The sequence below is a fragment of the Lucilia cuprina genome, chromosome 4, assembly GCF_022045245.1.
Source record: "Lucilia cuprina isolate Lc7/37 chromosome 4, ASM2204524v1, whole genome shotgun sequence".
Classification (NCBI taxonomy): domain Eukaryota; kingdom Metazoa; phylum Arthropoda; class Insecta; order Diptera; family Calliphoridae; genus Lucilia; species Lucilia cuprina.
Genome location: NC_060952.1, coordinates 62,303,416 through 62,323,406, shown reverse-complemented (window position 1 = coordinate 62,323,406; position 19,991 = coordinate 62,303,416). Strand labels below are relative to the sequence as shown.

Here is a 19,991-nt window from a genome sequence, read left to right as displayed (position 1 = left end):
TTCAAGTCTGAACATGAAATAAATATTGCATTTGTTTGACGCAACTTTATAAGTATTTTATAACAAATATTTGGACCAAATATTTTACAGGTCTGAACGTAGCTTAAGGGTGCCCAAGCCCTATGCGCTTGGTACTCTTATGTTTTTGTAAATGCGCTTAGCTATAGACAGTGTGTTTTCTATACACTTATATGCGCTTAACCTTAGCAATACGTTGTTGTTGTTCTTAACAGTATACAAGCAAAAGTAAAATTACAACACTTTCGTATTCATTGCTGGTAAACATTGACGAGACGTAGATTTTGTTTTTATTTATCGTAAAAAAATTGTTTTAAAAAGCACTTGGAAAAAATTTGTGTTAGTTTTAAATTTCAAACTTACATTATTTGTATATAAAATTATTTGTATATAAAATAAATCACAATCTACTCTCATATAATTGAAAACGTTTTAAACACTTTTTTCTATTCATTAAAAAATATATTTGCAAAACAAAAGGGAAAATTATTTTATTTTAACAAAAAATGCAAAACATATTTTTTTGCTGTGTATACTTTGTATGTTTGGATTCCAAACATACAAAAAAATCCACAGCTGAATAAAACCAAATACATCTACACACACACGTGTACATATTTTTCTATATACAGGGTTGTTGTTGCTTTTATAACAATTTTTTGATGAAATTTTCAAAGGTTGACTCTGATTTTTGCTCATATCTCCGTTATTTACCGACCGATTTCGCGATCTTCTCGAAAGCATGTCTAATAGAATTACTGAAGATTCGGATCTCGCCGATATCTGGGGTCCTCTAAAAACTGATTTCAACAGACAGACAGAAAGACAGACAGACGGACATGGCTTAATCGACTCCGCTCTCTATAAGGATCCAGAATATACTTATATATACCCATCTCACGAACGTGAAGGGAATAAATAGAAATGTTATAAGAGTATGAAATATTACTCTCACACATGTACAAGTTCTGTGTGAATTTAATACACTTGTATGAGTCTTATTATTTTTGTTTACATAATATAACAAAACTATGAAAGTACAAAATGTATCCGAATACATCATACCCTACCACATTGCGAGTAAGTTGCAATAAGTTATATAGTAGTTTTTAATCTAGAAATTATATTTAAGAGATTCGTATTTGCTTAATTGATAAATATACTGCTCAATATAACAATTTACAGTAACATTTTCGTATATATAAAATTTTTTTAGTCGAATTTTGTAAAGATCCTATTCTTGTATAGCATATACCGCTTCTAAAGTCTTATTTTATTGACGGATAACATCATTGCATTGACGCATGTGGTACTAACTTCAATATATAATCAAAATGCCGTTTCCAAAAGTGTGGTGTAGGGTGTAATTAAACTGCATTTGGGATGCATTGAAATTAACAATAATCTTTTATACTAAGCGTCATTTCAAGCATTTACACAATTCCTATGGCCCAATAGTCCCTGCTTCAGCAATAAACATTGTTAAAAGTTATGTTTTTGCCACAAAAATTTGAAAACATTTAAAAAAACGAAATTTTCAATTGTATTATTTTTTTTAATATTATTTTCAAGTGTCAATATTGGTCCAACCCAGCAAACACAACGAGTTTATTTCAAATTTAAAATAATTTTTAAAAAAGAAAAAGATTTACATGTGTGTGTGTAGATGTATTTGGTTTTATTCAGCTGTGTATTGAAAAAAGTATTTAAAACGTTTTCAATTATATGAGAGTAGATTGTGAGTTATTGTACAATAATTTTTATGCGAATAATGTAAGTTTGAAATTTAAAACTAACACAAATTTTTCCCAAGTGCTTTTGAAAACAATTTTTTTTACGATAAACAAAAACAAAATCTACGTCTCGTCAATGTTTACCAGCAATGAATCAGAGGTCGAAGTCGACCGGCTTCTAGTCGGAGATCAATTATGTTTAAAATACACTATGGTGAAGGGTATATAAGATTCGGCACAGCCGAATATAGCACTCTTACTTGTTTTTAATTAAAATCGTTCTTGAATTGTAAAACTGATATTTAATAAAAATAACTAATTAAAATCATTATTACATAAAATATCGAAATTTAATATCAAATAAAAATACAAAAAATTCTTAAACGATAGAGTTTGTGTTTGTGGGGTTATATATTTTTCAACTAAAACACTCTCACGACTTAGGTTTTTGACAGCAGACTTAGGTTCTGTCACTCTCAGTTTCATTTCTATGTATACCTATTCTATGGTAAATACTTAGGAAAAGGGAAAATACAAACATCATTAATACAGATGTTGGTATTTTTGTTTTCATTACAAATATATTTTCCTAATGAAACAACTAATCGAATAGTTTTTTATGACTTAACCTGCGCATAAAGATAAGTATTTAAATCATGTTCAAATATGTTTGAACATTCGTTTTTTCAGTCCTTTGCGGCACCTGTTATCAGCCTAATTTTTTTCATGACATAGTTTTACAAGCCATAGAACAATTCCAGAGGGGGAGGGACGGCCTGTCGGATAAAATTTTTTTCCTTCATACAAGCTTGGAGTTCGAAATATATGCAAAATAAAGGGCGTTTTACTTCAATAGGGCTTTGCGCAACTTGCTGGAGTTCTTCTCTGGAAGTTCTGGACAAAATATTTCATAGTAATTATATTGCCATGGACCTTGTTATTGTAATATAAAAATTTTTAATATCCGATACTGGTCCTTCCGTTTAAGATATGTATGTATGCATGTATGTATGTATGTATGTATGTATGTATGTATGTATGTATGTATGTATGTATGTATGTATGTATGTATGTATTACATATAAGAATATTCATATATACATTACCATCACATCAAATATTGTTGCACGGTGAAGAGGCCAACTCTTTATTAAATTCAAGAACGATTTTTTAGCTTCAGCAGGTAGCATTCCACGAAGACTTTGGTGATGCATTGCAACGGCTTCATGTGGTATATTAGGAACAAATCTTGGAGGCAAGCAATGGCTTGCAATTATTCTATAGTCATTCACTTCTTCATCACAATCGCCTAATTCAAGTTGCCCCTGAAGTGACGTTAACATAATAGCTTCCATTTCAGTTATAGGAAATCTTTCAGTGCGAAGAGAATGCAGCACCTGATGATATAATAGTTCTTTTTCTACTGGATCATCAATATTAATGTAGTCATCACAAAATAAATGCTTCTTAAACAAGAACATATAATGTTGGTGGCGACAGTTGACTGTAGTTGAATTGGTAGACTGAAAAAATATAGATAAAACATATTTAGTTTTCTTAAGAGCAACAAATATGCATAAATAATACTATGCGACACTATTCTGAGTAAAATTATGTCATTAGTGTAAAAAAGTTCGATGCTCTTTTCTCTGCTAGGCGGAAATGTTTATGGTATCGATAATTGCGTTCATTGAATAACATGTAAATCATGAACTCATTAAATTTTCGCTGTTTCCAAATAAAATCATATTTTTTTAAATCTAGAAAAGTATATTTAAACCGCTTTTTGTTATAGCAGGTCCGAAATATGTTAACAATTTGTTGAAAAAAGTGATTTTTATAAAAGTGGGGTTATATGGAGGCAAGGGTCATATCCATACAAATTTTTGACATTGCTTTTCGTTTACATTAGAGTTATGTATGCTGGATTTCATCGTGATGCTATATTTACGAAAATCGGTAGTATTATTAAGACGTATATAGGTCAAAGTTTTTGTAGAGATACTACAATATTTAACATAATTATGAACTTAAAAGCCCTTTCCGGGGTAGAATTGTATGGGGGTAGGTGAAAAAATTAACCGATTTTCAACAATTTTCAATAGGTCCAAATTTCATTAAAATATCTTGAAAATTGCGACCTGTACCTTGCGCACAAGGTTTACATGGACAGCCAGCCGGACGGACGGTCATGGCTGAATCGACTCAGAAAGTAATTCTGAGTCAATCGGTGTAGGACAAATATTTTTATGTGTTACAAACATCAGCAGAAACCCTCCCACTACGGGACAAGTAAAATGTAGTTTTAGCACCCGTTATTTTTATACCCTCCAAAACCATCAGTGGAGATACAGGATACATATAACTTTGTCTTTCCGTGTGTAACACCCAGTAATATTCATTTGAGACCTATCATAGATATATTCCTGGACCTTATGATAATTGTGAGTCGATCTAGCTATGTCCATCTGTCCGTTTTTCTGCCTGTATTAAACATTCTCACGTTAAGAGAAAACAACAAAAATTAACTAAATTCACCCACTCTATTTGCTATGGTCTAGTTTGGTATTGAAAATAAGAAAAATCGGTTCATATCTGAAAAGTTTTAAATCAAAATTTGAAAAAACAACATATTCTAATTTAATTTTGACAAAAACTATGCAATATAAATACATGAAAATCATCAAACATTTGTTTATATATAAGGGATTTAAACCTGTTTCAAATTAGGGGAATCGGTCCACAATTTCATATACCTCCAGTACAAATGTACAATATAATAACATCTGTTAGAATGGTAAAATCTTTATATAATTTTACAAATTAATGTTTTATGTCAATAGAATTCATTAGGAGAACAAATTACCGGCGTCGGTCCATTATTGGTCATAGCACCCATACAAGGTCACTTCCCGAAAATCAATTAAACGCACATAAGTAACTCATTAAAATATTATGATATTCATAAAAAATTTTGTACATATTTTTCTTTTATATACAGAAATGTTACTTTAATTTATTCCGATCGGTTCACAATTAGTCATAGCTCTCATACAAGGTCTCCTTCAGAAAAACACATAAATGCTACATATACCAAATATCATTACCAAATATTGATATGCATATAAAATTTAGCACAAATATTACTTTTATACAATGTAATGATTTATATGAAATTTGGCTTCGATATAAAATTTTGACTATTTGTCTTCCGAAATTTTACGATCGACACATACTTGGTGATATATTCCGTACAAAGTCCTCTTCCAAAGATCTCTTAAACATTACTTAAAACCAAATAACGCTATTGATAAAAAATTTTGCACTAATGATACTTTTATATACAGAATGGATACTGTAAAATTTTTTACGATTAGTTATTAATTAATCGTAGCCTCGATACAGAGTCCCCTTACCAAGATCTTGACACAAATATTGGTTTTGTATAAAAAATTTTATATTTAGCTCCCATACAAGGTCCCCTTCCGAAGATCATTTAAACATACATCACTTATTCCCAAATAAATACAGAGTTTTACTAAAATATATATTACTGCAAAAACTTTTACGATCGGTCGATAATTGGTCATAACGACTTTAAATGTGTTTTTTATTAAAAATATGAGAAAACTTATTTCCACAAATATTTGATTAATTAAAACTTACTGGTGCAGGGTATTTATGCTTAGGCTCAGCCGAATATAGCACTCTAACTTGTTAATATATAAAGCTGTGCGTATTTTTTTTTCGAATATTCGATTAATCGACAAAAAATTTCGAATTAATCTTTATTTTAAATTGGAAACTTTATATTCGTTCGAAAAAAAATCATTCTTTTCCTCGAATAACTTTTATTCCAATGACAACCCTAGTACCCTCTAATATTTAACAATCAGGAGAATTAATTAGTTTCGTTCATTCCCCCATTATGACTGGTTTTATTTTTTAAACTGATATTTTAGAGTATTTTTTTCAAATTATTAGGATACGCTATGTTTCCTCAGTATTCAGATTTTAGTCAGGAACATAAAACATGATGTATAAAAAGTTTATATTTATTTATTTATACTAATTTTTTATCACACTGGCCATAAAATTTAAAAGGTCGAAAAAAGGCTTGCTCCTTAAAATTCGAATCATTTAGTTTGTTTCAAATCGGTCATGTTTTTCCATATTTTAGAGTTTATGACAATAATGCGTTATCAAAATTTTTTCAAATTTTGAAGGATACGCTATGTTTCCTAACTATTCAAATTTTAGTCAGGAACATGAAACAAGCTGTATAAAATGTTTATATTTATACTAATTTTTAATAACACCGGCAACAAAAAATTTAAAAAGTTGGAAAAAGGATTGGTTCTTAAAATTCGAATATCGCATTAGATTTTTCACATTGGTCATATTTTTCCATATTTTAGAGTTAATGATGACAATAATGCTTTATCAAAATCCCTACGGTGGTTCTCAAAATGATAGCTAGGTGTTATTCAATATTTTTTCTCTCAGTGTAATATAATTCTTTATTATCATTTTCTTTATTTATTAATAATTAAAAATTTCACGTCCTAGTTTTTTAATATTTTTTATATACCTAGATGGCCTTAGTAAATATAATAGGATTTATTTATTTGCTTTTAATTAAGAATAATTTTTAGGTGTATTTATTATTATCTTTTGTAATTGCAATTTCAATTTTTTATTTCTTTGTATAACCTCTTTAAGAGGTATTTTATAAATTGTTGTTGTTCCTCATGAACTCTTTTAAAACAGTCAAGGTAAAACAGTGGAGAATAGAATTCAACTCAAAATAAAAGTGTACACAACATGTTTTGCTAACTCTCTCAAAAGAGTCTTTTCTGAGCCCCATTTCTAAACAGTTTTGAATCATTTTTGACTGATTTTTAAGTGTAAGTTTAGCTATTTCATTACAAACAAAAACAATTACATAAGGAACAATTTTAGATCTTCCAACTGCTTGAAATATGATAACAAAATAAGTTTTTAAAACCATCATATTTTAAACACCAGGGCGATCAATTTCTGATATCTATACATTTTGTTATTGTTTTTCAAATATTTAGTTTTCATATATGGGAATCCTTTTCGAGTCATATTATTAGTATTATAAATGAAGAACGGAAGGAATATATGTATTGTTGTATGTATGTGTTGATGTATGATGATGTATGTATGTATGTATGTACGTATGTATGTATGTATGTATGTATGTATGTATGTATGTATGTATGTATGTATGTATGTATGTATGTATGTATGTATGTATTTGTATATTGCTTGACCAAATGAATATACAAATATAATTATAAATAATTACACATGTGTCTAATAAATTTTTCTATAAATGTATGAACACTACATTAATTTGTAATGGCTTTTGAAAATATTCTCTGTGTATCATTTCATAAAGAGAACAACTAAATAAAATTGTTTTGTGTTGTGTATAGTTTGTTTTATTGCTGATAATATTTGCATTGCGTGTGTATAAGTGAGAATAACACAATACCCGCTGGGGCATATTTTAGCCGTTACTAAATTTACACAGATTACTCACACGCATAGAAAATAATACTAATTATTGTTCTACTTTTTTAGTATCTACACCAGAGATTGACAATGAGTATGTATGAAACAAGTAATTCAACTACCCTGCCAGCAAATTTGAATGTAATTTTGGATACATGAAAGGCTCAATTTTATGTTTCTCAGTGCTAAGTTAAAAAAATTACAAAAACAAAATACAGCACATTCAAATTTTGATCATAATTTTGTTAAATTTTGGTGCGTTTTAATATACCAAAATTAAATGATAATAAGTAGATAAATAAAAATTGCAAAAACTGACACTTTTTAATACACTAAAAAGAGAGTTTCTTGCTCTCAAAATTCAGAAAGAAAAGTGTTTGCACATTTCAGCAAATATATTTATTTCATTGTGATCAGTTGTGTGATATATTGTGAAATTTAGATTTTGTAATAAATTGTGTTAATTTAAAATTTAATATATCTAAAACAGCGTTGCGCGTTCATATTGTTCTGATTACGAAGATTTTCGGCAATTCACACGTACATAACCCGATCGTAAATAAAACTCATTGCAAGAGCGTAAAAATTACAAAAATTATATTTAGTTGCTTGACAGCATTCAACAAAGTAGGTTGATGTCGCTTTGTTTCACAAATTGCAAACAAAACGTGTAGAAACAACAACATCACTTGCAAACAAGAGAGTAACTTGCAAAAACTCATACACTCCAAAAGCTATTTAGGAATGCATAATAATAAAATTATATAAAAACGATATGTTTTATACTTTTTTTAAACATTTTATATTCAAAAATCTAATCTTTGTGAAGAAATAAACATTTTTCTTTTCTTTTGATATGTTTTATCTGTAAAATTTAAAATTTTACTTGTTATAAAACTTGATCATAACAAGCGTAATTAGGAAATATTTTTTCTAAGTGTTTTTTTTTAGTATTTTCTCACCACTACAATAACAGTTTCTCTTTCTGCGCTTGGGTGATCTAAAACATAGTTTAATATAAAACCAGGATCGGCAGACATATACTACTACATTTTCACTTGTATAAGTGAAAGAGCGAAAAACAAGAAATGAGAAATCATTATACTCTCCTCCATGCCTGCCAGATTTGCCGATTTATCGGCATTTTGACGATTTTATACCAAAAATTTAACAAAGTGCCGATTTCGCGATTTTTGCCCCAAAAATGACGATTTTTACCTTATTAAATAAATGGTAACATTATTCATTTTTATTAATTTTGGCAACTCCAAATACCTTAACTATGTTAATAGCAAAATAAATATTTTATTTTATTAAAGAGTGAAAAGGATGGACATATATGCATTTACTTTGAGTTTACTACTTTTTTGTTTTGAAAATATCCAACTATGAAGAATAGAAGGAGCAAAACAAAACAAAAATGTAAAAAAATCTTACGGTTCTTTTTAACTAAAATAGAAAAGAATACGTGAAAAATTTTGTATTTTAATATAAAATTAATAATATTTTAAACAAAATGTTTCGATATTTAAAAAAAGTAAAGGTAAGTAAATATTGAAACTACATAAAATAAAGATGAATAATAGTAATGAAATCGTGTATTTTAATAGAAAACAGAACAGATGATGAAGATGCTGGCACTTCAAATAAACAATCACCGGTAAGTTTTTAAATATTTTAAATACAACAATGATATTAAACATTTTCAATAAAATTTGTTTATTAGGTTGACAAGAAAAAACGAAAGCTCAAGGATGATTGGATATATTCCGATATGAAATGCTGGGCGGAAAAAAGAAATGAATCCTTTTTTGCAAGTTGTGTTACGTTTCGCTTAAAGCATCGTCAGGAAAAACTGATCTTTTAGTACATGTACAGACCAACAAACATATATCAGCTTCTAATGCCATTTCAGCTCAAAAAAAGATAGACGAAGTTTTTAATGAAAATAAATATTCTACAAAAAAGGCTGAAATAAAAATGGCTTTATTTATATAGTGGAGCATAACCTGCCGTTCATGGTTGCGGATCATTTGGTAAACGTTTGTCAAAGTTCATTTTCCGACTCGGATATTGCCACAAATATGTCTTTGGGACGTATTAAAGCTAATGCTATTGTTAAAAACGTCATTGGAAAGAAACAATTTTCAACTGTTTGTGAACTTTTAAGAAACAATAAGTTTTCTCTATGCGTGGATGAATCTACTGATTTCGTAGATCATTTTACAGAAAACAATATTAACTACAGGATGAATATGGTGGGGTTTGCTGCTGATGGCGCTGCTGTTATGACCGGCAAAAATAACTCAGTTGCAAAGCTGTTAAAAGATGATATACCCGATTTGTTCATAATAAAATGTGTTTGCCATTCACTTGCTTTATGCTCATTTTACGCTTGTTTGCAGCTTCCATCTGAAGTAGAAACCCTGACAAGAAAGATTTACAATTACTTATCGAATAGCCCCAAGAGATTTGACCAATTCCAAGCCATTCAAGAATTATTGGAAATTAAACCTAAAAAAATATTGCATCCATGCCAAACCAGATGGTTGTCCCTAGAAGCAGTGGTGGTAAGAATTTTAAATTTGTTTGAACCATTAAAAATCTATTTTTCATTCGCTAATGTTGATGACATTGCTAATGTTGATGACATTGATAACGCTAAAAATATTTTAGATAATTTAAACGATTCCAATCAAATTTATTTGTCATTCCTAAAATATATTTTAGAAATTGTGAATAAGATAAATAAGGGTTTTCAAAGCGAATCAACAGAGATTCATACCTTATATAATCAAATGGAAAGGCTTGTTAAAATAATCTTAAGTAATTTTATAAAACATTGTAACATAAACATTGATGAAATTTATTTAACAGATTTTATGGACAAAAATAATTTTTTGGATACCGATCAAGTTTATTTGGGTCTTTATGCCAGTGAAAACAATTTGTGAACAAAAATGTGGAGATGGATCAAGTGCTTTTCCATTGGTAAAAAAATTTGTTCAACAAATAATGATACTTCCACATTCTTCTGCAAATGTTGAACGTATTTTCAGCCAGGTGAATCTCAACAAAACTAAGTTTCGATGTTCCCTTGTAAAAGAGTCTCTAGAAGGAATTCTTTATTCTAAAGATTTCTTAAAATATAATAATTCAAATTGTTTTGATGTGGATATTAAAAAGGACCTTATAAACTTGACAAATTCAAATATGTATTCATAAAAAAAATAAATTTCTTTCCAAGACTTATATAATGTCTTACTTAATTTATAATAAAAAAGTTTAAACTTAATTGATCTCATTTATAATATATAATAACTGTAACGATGTGTATATTACATTAATATGAATGATTTTCTTTGTTTTCTTTTTAATAAAAATGTTTGAAATCGTATATAAGGAGTGTTTTTATAAATTGCCGATTTTTAAAAATCAAAATGCCGATAAATGCCGATTTTTTTGGACAAATTTGCCGATTTTTCTTTAAAAGTATCTGGCACCCCTGCTCTCATCTCCACAAAAATGCATGTAAGGAAAACTGATATTTGTAAATAATATTAATGTAACACAAAACTAATATTTTTTAGTTTAAAAGTAGCATTTTTTTGCCCTGTTTTGCACATATTTATTTTAAATATTAAAATATATGTATATAAAAACACAAATTTGAGCTTTTTAACTATATTTGCAATTAAATATATACATATTAAAGGTAGAAATTAAACAAAAGTACATTAAATTTTGGTTAATTATTATAATTGAAAGAAAAAACATTTTAAAAAGTTAATAATTTTAAAAACTATTAAATGTGTAGATACTAAAATAGCACAATAATAATTAGTATTATCCATCCCTTCATTCATATACTTTCGTTCATTTTCATTGCAAAAGCAAGAAACGAGCGACAACACAACCTTCTTCTATGACAGCTCAAATGAGACTGAATTGTGTTTTCTATGCGTGAGAGTAATCTGTGTACAGCGTTGCCGTTTTAGTCCAAGTGGACCAAATTTGGTAGTTTTTATTTACAAATGCAAGGATTGGTAGTTTGGTTGGTTTGTTTAAATTTTATCAATTTTTTGGTAGGAAAATACAATTGATATCTTAAAATTTAAAGTTGTGGAAATTTCTAATTTGAAAGATTATAAATGACATTAAAAATGTCTGTGTAACAAAAAAGTTGGAAACCCTGTTTTTAAACCATCTTTTTTTACAACGAACCATTAAGCGACACGGCCACACATCAAATTTGTTTGACTCAAACAGTAAATTTTTTTGATTGTGTTAGTAAAAAACTCACACCGCATATATAAATGTGAGTTTTTTTTTACTAACCAATCAAAAAACTTACCGTTTGAGTCAAACAAATTTGATGTGTTGCCGTGTCGCTTTAGACATGTGTATAAATATTTGGAAACCCTGTTTTTTAACGTCTTTAAATGTATAACATCTCTGTGTTTACAAGAAAACAACGAAATTAATAAGGTGTCAGCGTAAAGGAAATGTCAACAAAACATTCGTATTGTAAAAAGTCGCAAAAAGTTATGGACAGGTAATTTTAAAATTTTGCCAGTTTATTTAATGGTTAAAATATGTAGTATTTTTAGATATCTCTCAAAAACTCCATGACTGCCAACTAATGCTGAAGAAGATAGCCAAATATTAAATGATAATGAACCATCAAACAGGTAATAAAACTTATAGAAATAAATATGAGTTAAATATTTATAATTCTATTTTTTTGTAGCAAGACGAAGCGAAAATTTAGGAGTGAGTGGCTTCAACTTTTTGATTGGTTGGAAGAAAAGGATGGAAGTTGTTTTTGCATTGTATGCTCCAAAACTGTTTTAAATCACTGCACTCATTTAAAGAGTCATGAAAAAACTAATTTTCACATAAATAACTATGAAGCAAAAAAAAAAAATCAAATAAAATTAATAAAATATGTAAATATAAAAAAACAAAAATTCAGGAACATGTTTGGCAAGCTGAGTTAACGCTGGTAATGTTTTGTATTACCCACAACCTTCCATTCCTGCTAATGGACTATTTACCGGCATTGGTTGCAGAATGTTGTCCAGACTGCCAAATAGCTGGACTTCTAAAATGTGGACGTACAAAAGCAACGCAGGCGGCTGAATTTATTGCCAAAAAAGCCCACAAAAAACATTTTCCAACCTTCACTCCAAAAAATTTTCATTAATAGTTGACGAAACAACCGATGTTTCGGTAAAAAAATGTTTGGTTATAGTTGCTAGATTTGTCGACGATGCAAAAACTGTTCATGATAGATTTCTAGCATTGTTAGAACTATCGAAGGCTGATGCAGTTTCCATTTTCCAGGTCATAATGCATTTTTTTGAATTTAACAACATTCCAATTAATAATTTAAAAGGCATGGCAACAGATGGCGCCAACGTCATGGCAGGTAATGTTGGTGGCTTAAAAACATTGCTAAAAAACGAAACGGAATTTTTTTTTTATAAAGTGCTCCTGTCATTCATTGCATTTATGTAGCAGTTATGCCTGCAGACTTCCATTTTATACAAATATAAAATCAAATTGTCTGTTAATTATGAGTAATTTTTTAAATAAAAGCGAATCCATTGATATCGACTTTAGTGATAAAAACAACCATGTAGATATACATAAAGTTTTTATGGGTACATAAGCCGAAATATTTTTGGAAAATAATTTAAATGAGGATGAAAAAGAGGAAGTTAAATCAAATATTCTTCAATTTTATGTAGAATATTTAAACCAAATTAAAGTTAGATTTGATTTTGGTAGAGAAGATGTAAAATTGCTTCAAATAATAACACCCAGAAATGTTCTTTCCAAAGAAAAAATAAATATATTACCCTTAATACTAAAATTTAAGAATTTAGTGGAATGTGATCCAGACAAAATTGTTATGCAATGGAACTTACTTCGGCTAAGTGATATATCCTTAGATATTAATGCAAGCATAAATGTATTTTGGGACAATGTTAGTACCTTTAAAAATGGTTTAAATGAATTTTATTATGGTGATTTATGTAATTTTGTTTTTAATTTGCTTTCTCTTCCACACAGTTCTGCAGCTGCAGAACGAAAATTTTCGCAATTAAGTTTAATAAAAACAAAACTTAGAAATAAGCTAGATAAAAGCACAATAAACAACATAATGATATGTAAAGAAGTTACATGTAAGTCCGAACCACATTAATTGTGGTCTGCAAAAAAAGATCTGAATGATACCTAAATATTTTAAATCAAATTTTTGTTATTTAATGTATATTTTTGTTTATGTTTATTTTGTGTTAAAAATGAATTTGTTAGTTTTACGTTATTTTTATATACTATGTATATGTTTTTTATTACATTTATATTTTTAAAATGAATTGTTTTGTTTGTTTCTTTAAAAAACACAGTCTATGTGATACATATGAAATTCTTTTGTTAATTTTATCAATAAAATGTTAATTATATGTATACTCTTTACTTTTTTAAAAATTAAAATATTGGTAGGCTTGGAATGAATTTGGTAGTTTTTTAAATGAATCTTGGTAGGGAAAAAATTTTCTTCGTGGCAACGCTGTCTGTGTAAATTTAGTAACGACCAAAAAACATTGTGTATAGGAGTTGCCGATCGTGGATATAAAATAAACATCACTGAGAGATTAATGAGTGCAAAACAGTATAATAAAGGAGAAATAAAAAAATTACTATAAAGTCGCTTTTATAACATAAAAGACTATAAAATCATAACACTTTCCAGCTTCACTATTGTTATGGCAAAACTGGAAATTTACTACATTTATGAAATTTTATGTTATAAAAAAGTGACTTGAAACTGAAACGAAATAGACACATCAAGTAAGTATTAAACATGCGGAACAGATTTTTTACGACTGGGGTCACTTTTCATTCACTCAGATTATATCAAATTATATTGTTTTAAACTTTAAGCTGTAACGTTATGGTTACAATTTGGATAGAAATTGTTGGCAGGGTATTTACTAGAGTATTCAAACGATTAATCGTCGTTCGGTTAATCGATTAATTTTTGTCGATTAATCGTTCGAATAAATGAAAATTGTCAAATTTCAAATAACGAATAAACCGAATAATTTCTATCAATTAACCGATTAATAAAAAGTCACTATTTAGCAGTAAAATTACTATATATTTTCTACAAAATGTAATATTTTTATAGTAAATTTTTTTCTTTCTTAATTTCTTAATCATTTTTCTATAATAAAAAAAATTATTTGATGGTTTTTGAAAAGAAATCACGAAAATAATTATATCGCCTTTTATTTCTACAGCCAGTTTTTTGGGAACATTATTGTGTTCTTAAGTACATATTTCTAATAAGTTCTTTAGCAACAGATATAGTTGAACTACACCATTTCAAGTTTAAATTGAGAAAATCCAAACTTATATTGTGAAACAACAAAATGAATTTCAGAAATCAAATTTAATATTGAGACATACCAAATTAAATTTAGGAATCAAAATTGATATGAAGAAAAAACAAATTGAAATTTGAATTTTCAACTTAATATTGAGAAAAAATCAATTGAAACTGAGAAGTCTAAATTAATATTGAGATAATAAGAATTGAAATTTAAAAAATACAAAATGATATTAAGAAAAAATAATTTTTTTTTTTTAAAAATTTATAATAAGTATTTTTAATCCATATCCTATTTAAATATTTTATAAAAAAATATGTTCATACTAATTTTAAATTTCTCATTATCATTTATTAATTTCTCAATTTTACTTGGTAATTTCTTAATATAATGTTGGAATTCTGAATTTCAATTTGTTTTTTCTCGATATGACTTTACATTTCATAATTGTATTTTATTATTTCTCAATATTAGTTTGTATTTCTCAATTTCAAACGGGATTTTCTCAATATTAATTTAAATTTCTGAACTTTAATTTGAATTTTCTTAAATTTAAATTGAAATTCTCAATATGAGTTTCTATTTTCTTAATTGTTCAATTGAACGTTGAAAATTTTAAAAACAGTAATTTCTTCATATAGAAAAGCACTTCACATAAACAGGAATAACTTCTAATATTTCAGAGAAAACTAAACATAGAATTAAAGTGAAAATAATATTTTTGTTTATAAACCGTGCAAACGGTATTTTCAAACATTAAAAAATCTATGCGTACAGAAAACTGTGTACAATTAGTATTAACTCTGTGCTGTAGTTTTTTAAACTTTGAAATCCTTTCATAAGGACATAAAAATCGGAGTACGCAAATCTATATGTGAAATCTATTTTCAAATGCTTATCAACTTTTCCATGTGTGAATGCTTTTTCAAAATTGTTACAGGGTGTAATATGAAGAAAATTATTTTAAAAAGCAATTGTAACATCCAGTTTCCTTTTATTCGAATAACCGAATAATTTTTAATTATCCGATTATTAACCGGCTAACGTAAAACCTCAAATAATTATTTGTCGAATAAACCGAATAAGACAAAAACCCGAATAATTGAATACCCTAGTATTTACTCATATTTTTTGAATACAATGTACACAAGTTTCATTTTGAGTATCTTCGTGTACGTATTCGCAATGAAATATAATTACATACGTATGTATATTCAATACGCTTAACAAACATGTATGGACTTATTCACTATTCAAAAGCATAGCTAGCTGGAATGTGTGACCTCAAATGAATAAAAACAAAGAATATGTTAGTAATTTCTTTTATTCAAACCAGAGTAGGAAGAGTGTTCAAATTGATTTCTCTCTCGAGTGATATTAATTCGAGCGAAATAAATTGTTTACTTTCTTGTGAATTTATCTTTTTTTCTCGTGACTTTTAAAAATAAACCTCACGAGTGATATTTAAATTTAAAGAGCGGAAAATAAATTTCTCTCATGAAATGAGTACAAAAGAGTATTTTTATGAGTTTTATAATATTGTAAATCTTAAGAAAATTAAAATCAACTTTTTTATGTGCGAGTGTGTAAACATACATGTGCATTTATGTATATGAGTGAGTAAACTTCAAAGAGTTATGTTTGCCTGTAGATGTTCGTTATTTTTTTAAAATGTGGTAAATTTCCAGAAATTTCATTATGATTTTATGGCTTTTTACGATCTTTGTGCACATGTGCAAATAGAAATATCAATTGTTATTGTAACTGAAGTAAGTAATAAGACATACGATGTGTCAATTAGGTTTTTGTATTAAAAACATTTATTTATGCAATTTATTTTGTTTTTTTCATGAAAATTTACAGGTCAATAATATTTTTAATTTTTGTATTTTGTAAAAATTGTATGTAAATAAAATTGCATTAACAAATTTTTAATATTACTATTTTTCCAATGTAACTGTTGGAGGAGATCATATTTTTTGTCACCGACTGTTTAATTACTTGTTTGTTTTTTCGTTCGTACTTTCCAATACCCTTAATGTTGTTGTTATTAATACTGCGTGTGTTAATGAGTGTATTATTGTTAGTGCAAATTTTTGTCATTCTTCTTTCTGTCGTGTACGTACAAGCATTTGTTATTTATTTAAATATAAGTAAGCATAATGTGTGTACCAACAATAGTTGAATATTTTTGTTTTTGGATAACGGACCACTTGATATTTATAATTTGTAAATTCTTTGTGGTCCATAAACATTATTTTTTAATTTTAAAGACAGTAGTAATCGAACCTGCACATGAGCAACATCATATGTACGGTAAATCTCTCGCGCATTATTAAAATATTTATTATTGTAATAGGTATTTTTATACCCTACACCACTATAGTGGGGAGGGTATTATACGTTTGTGCTGATGTTTGTAACATACAAAAATATTGGTCCAATACCCACCTTAAAGTATACCGATCGATTCAGAATCATTTTTTGAGTCGATTAAGACATGTCCGTCCGTCCGTCTGTCCGGCTGGCTGGCTGGCTGTCCATGTAAACCTTGTGCGCAAGGTACAGGCCGCAATTTTCAAGATAATTTGATGAAATTTGGACCAAGCATGTTTTTTGGCACAAGGACGAAGCCTATTGAAAATGGTTGAAATCGGTCCATTATTTCACCTAGCCCCCATACAACCGTACCTCCCGATTTGAACTTTTTATGCTATAATTACGCCAAATATTCTGTTATCTCTCTAAAAATTGGCACAAATAAGTTTTATATAAGTATAAATGATACTGTAACCATTTGTATCGCAATGAAACTCAACAAAACTAACTGTTATTTAGAAATATATCCTTTTCCCAAATTTACCGAGGATCGGCCCATATTTGACCTATGTAAAGCCTCATTTAGAAATTTTAGTTTTTTATCAATAAATGGCTTAAATATTTTGGAATTATGGTAATATTCAACATAAATGTTTCTTTACAAAAAATAAAAATTGTATAAAAGTAAAAATTGTAAAAATATACTCATGGTGTAGGGTATTATATGGTCGGCCATGCCCGACTATACTTTCCTACTTGTTTTATATTGCGACATTTTTGGCGACCGTGACAGGACACGGCACTTAAGTTTTAAATAAAACTCAATTATTTAATTTGGTTTTGAGGAATTCCTGGCCCGTAGAGCCACATCTTTGTAGAATTTGTGTATACCAGTTGCACGAATATTGCCTTTTCGCTCCAGCAGAACCAATTTGTGGTACTGTTGCAAATACTTTCGAGAAATTCTTAGAGCCAACTTAAGAGCTGTAGTTCTCCTTAGTAGAACAGAAAAAAATGTTTTTCTGTAATTTCAAAACCAATTTGTAGTCCAAATAAATAATTAAATTTAGTTGATTTCACATTTTTTAGTAGAACAAAATAAATTCCTTTATTTTGTAATTACAATAATTTGTGGCTCAAATAAATTAAATTTATTTCCTAAACAAAATTTTGTAGAAGAAAACAAGTTAATTTTTATGTTTCAATATTTTTTGTGGTTCAAGAAATACTTGGTACAAATAAAAGATACAAGATTTGTAATTGGTACTTTTTTAAAGATTTCCTATAAAACATTTTGTTATAAATTTTCGAAAAGTTTATATAAAAAATGGCCAACAAGGACAAAGATATGCCAGAATTAAATGATTCTAGAAGTCCAGAATTGGCCTCTTTGAAACAACAAATGGCCGCAATGAAAAGAAACATTACTTGTTTAGAAAAGAAAATCGATAAGGATGGAGATACTGCTGATACAACAATTTTGCAATGTCGGCTCGAAATTTTAGAGTCCTACTTCAAACAGATTTCCCATATTCAAGAGCAAATTGAAAAAATAAGTCCTTCTGATGTCACTAGGAGTGACTTAGAAGAAATATATATTGCAGCCAAGACAAAATTGTTGTCCATCTTAAACAAAACTCGTAGTTCGACTTCAATGGAACAAAGTTTCTTCAATACTTCGATCGGACTTTCCAATCAAATTCGTTTGCCCTCGTTAAAATTGCCTCGCTTCGATGGAAAGTACGCAGATTATAAACGATTTATCACTACTTTCAAGTTTTGGTTCATGATAATTCGTCGATTACGCCAGTAGATAAATTCAATTATCTGTTAAATTGTCTTTCTGGTCCGGCCCTATCACTTGTGGAACCTTTCCAAGTGACTGATGAGAACTACCCGAAGGACCTTGATAGGTTGAGGGAGCAGTACGACAACAAGTACTAATTTTCTTGGAACACATTACAACACTTTTCAACATTCCTGAAATGTTCAAAGGCGACAGTGTTTCATTACGTTATATCATAGATACCGTTTCTGCAATTCGTGGTTCACTATTATCGCTTGGATCGGAATTAGACATTATGAATGCTATTATAATTCATATTGTTTTATCGAAGCTGGATGATAGTTCTAAACAGAATTACGATGAAAAACTAGATTTTAGATCATTGCCCTCATGGGACACCTCTTATGACATCTTGAGTCATCGATGTCAATTTTTGGAAAGTCATGGAAAGAAAAGTGAACAAAAAAGTAGTTCTAGTGGCACAAAGCCAAAATCAAACTTTTCTCGTAATGCAAATACTTTTCTTAGTTCGAATACAAACACAACATGTTCGTATTGTAACAGCTCTGGTCATCGTTAGTTTCGAAATGTCCTTCTAGTAGTCGTTGTAGGGTTTGTCAGTCCGCCCATCATATTTTCGTTCAACCGGAATCAGCACCAGTTAATCTAGCTCCTCCTGAAACATCTAAAAATAATGCAACATCGTTAGTAGCTCGTTCGTTCAAAAGAGCCATAATACCAACTGCGGTGGTTCTTATCAAAGATAGTTTCGGTTGTTTTCAACCTGTAAGAGTTCTTCTGGATTCCTGTTCTGAAATTAACATCATTACAGAAGAAACTGCCAAGAAATTTAAACTACGTTTTCTACCAAATTGTCAAGATGTTTCTGGAACTAATGAAATTCAAACAAAAATTAAATATTCTGTCGCTGCTACCATAAAATCCGGAATTGGCTCATTTCAGTGGTCATCAACATTTGCTGTAACGAAATCTATATCAGCCCAACAGCCTGGTGAAAAAATAGATACAACAAGGTTCACAATTCCAGAAACAATACAACTTGCAGATCCGCTTTTCTATAAGCCCCAACGCATTGATTTGTTAATTAGTACGGAAATATTTTTGGACTGTATTAACAATGGCATGCCTTGCCTTGTTAATACAGTTTTTGGATGGATTGTTGGTGAA

General features: G+C 28.7%; 1 protein-coding gene across 1 annotated transcript in view; it reads right to left on the bottom strand.

Annotated features, from left to right (window-relative positions):
- LOC111688377 (myosin-I heavy chain) overlaps positions 1 to 19,991 on the bottom strand; it is a 1,083,699-nt gene that overhangs the window by 215,244 nt on the left and 848,464 nt on the right. The window contains exon 15 of the mRNA XM_046950624.1: positions 2,858 to 3,274. Coding sequence (XP_046806580.1) covers positions 2,858 to 3,274 — 417 coding nt within the window. The remainder of the gene's footprint in view (positions 1 to 2,857; positions 3,275 to 19,991) is intronic.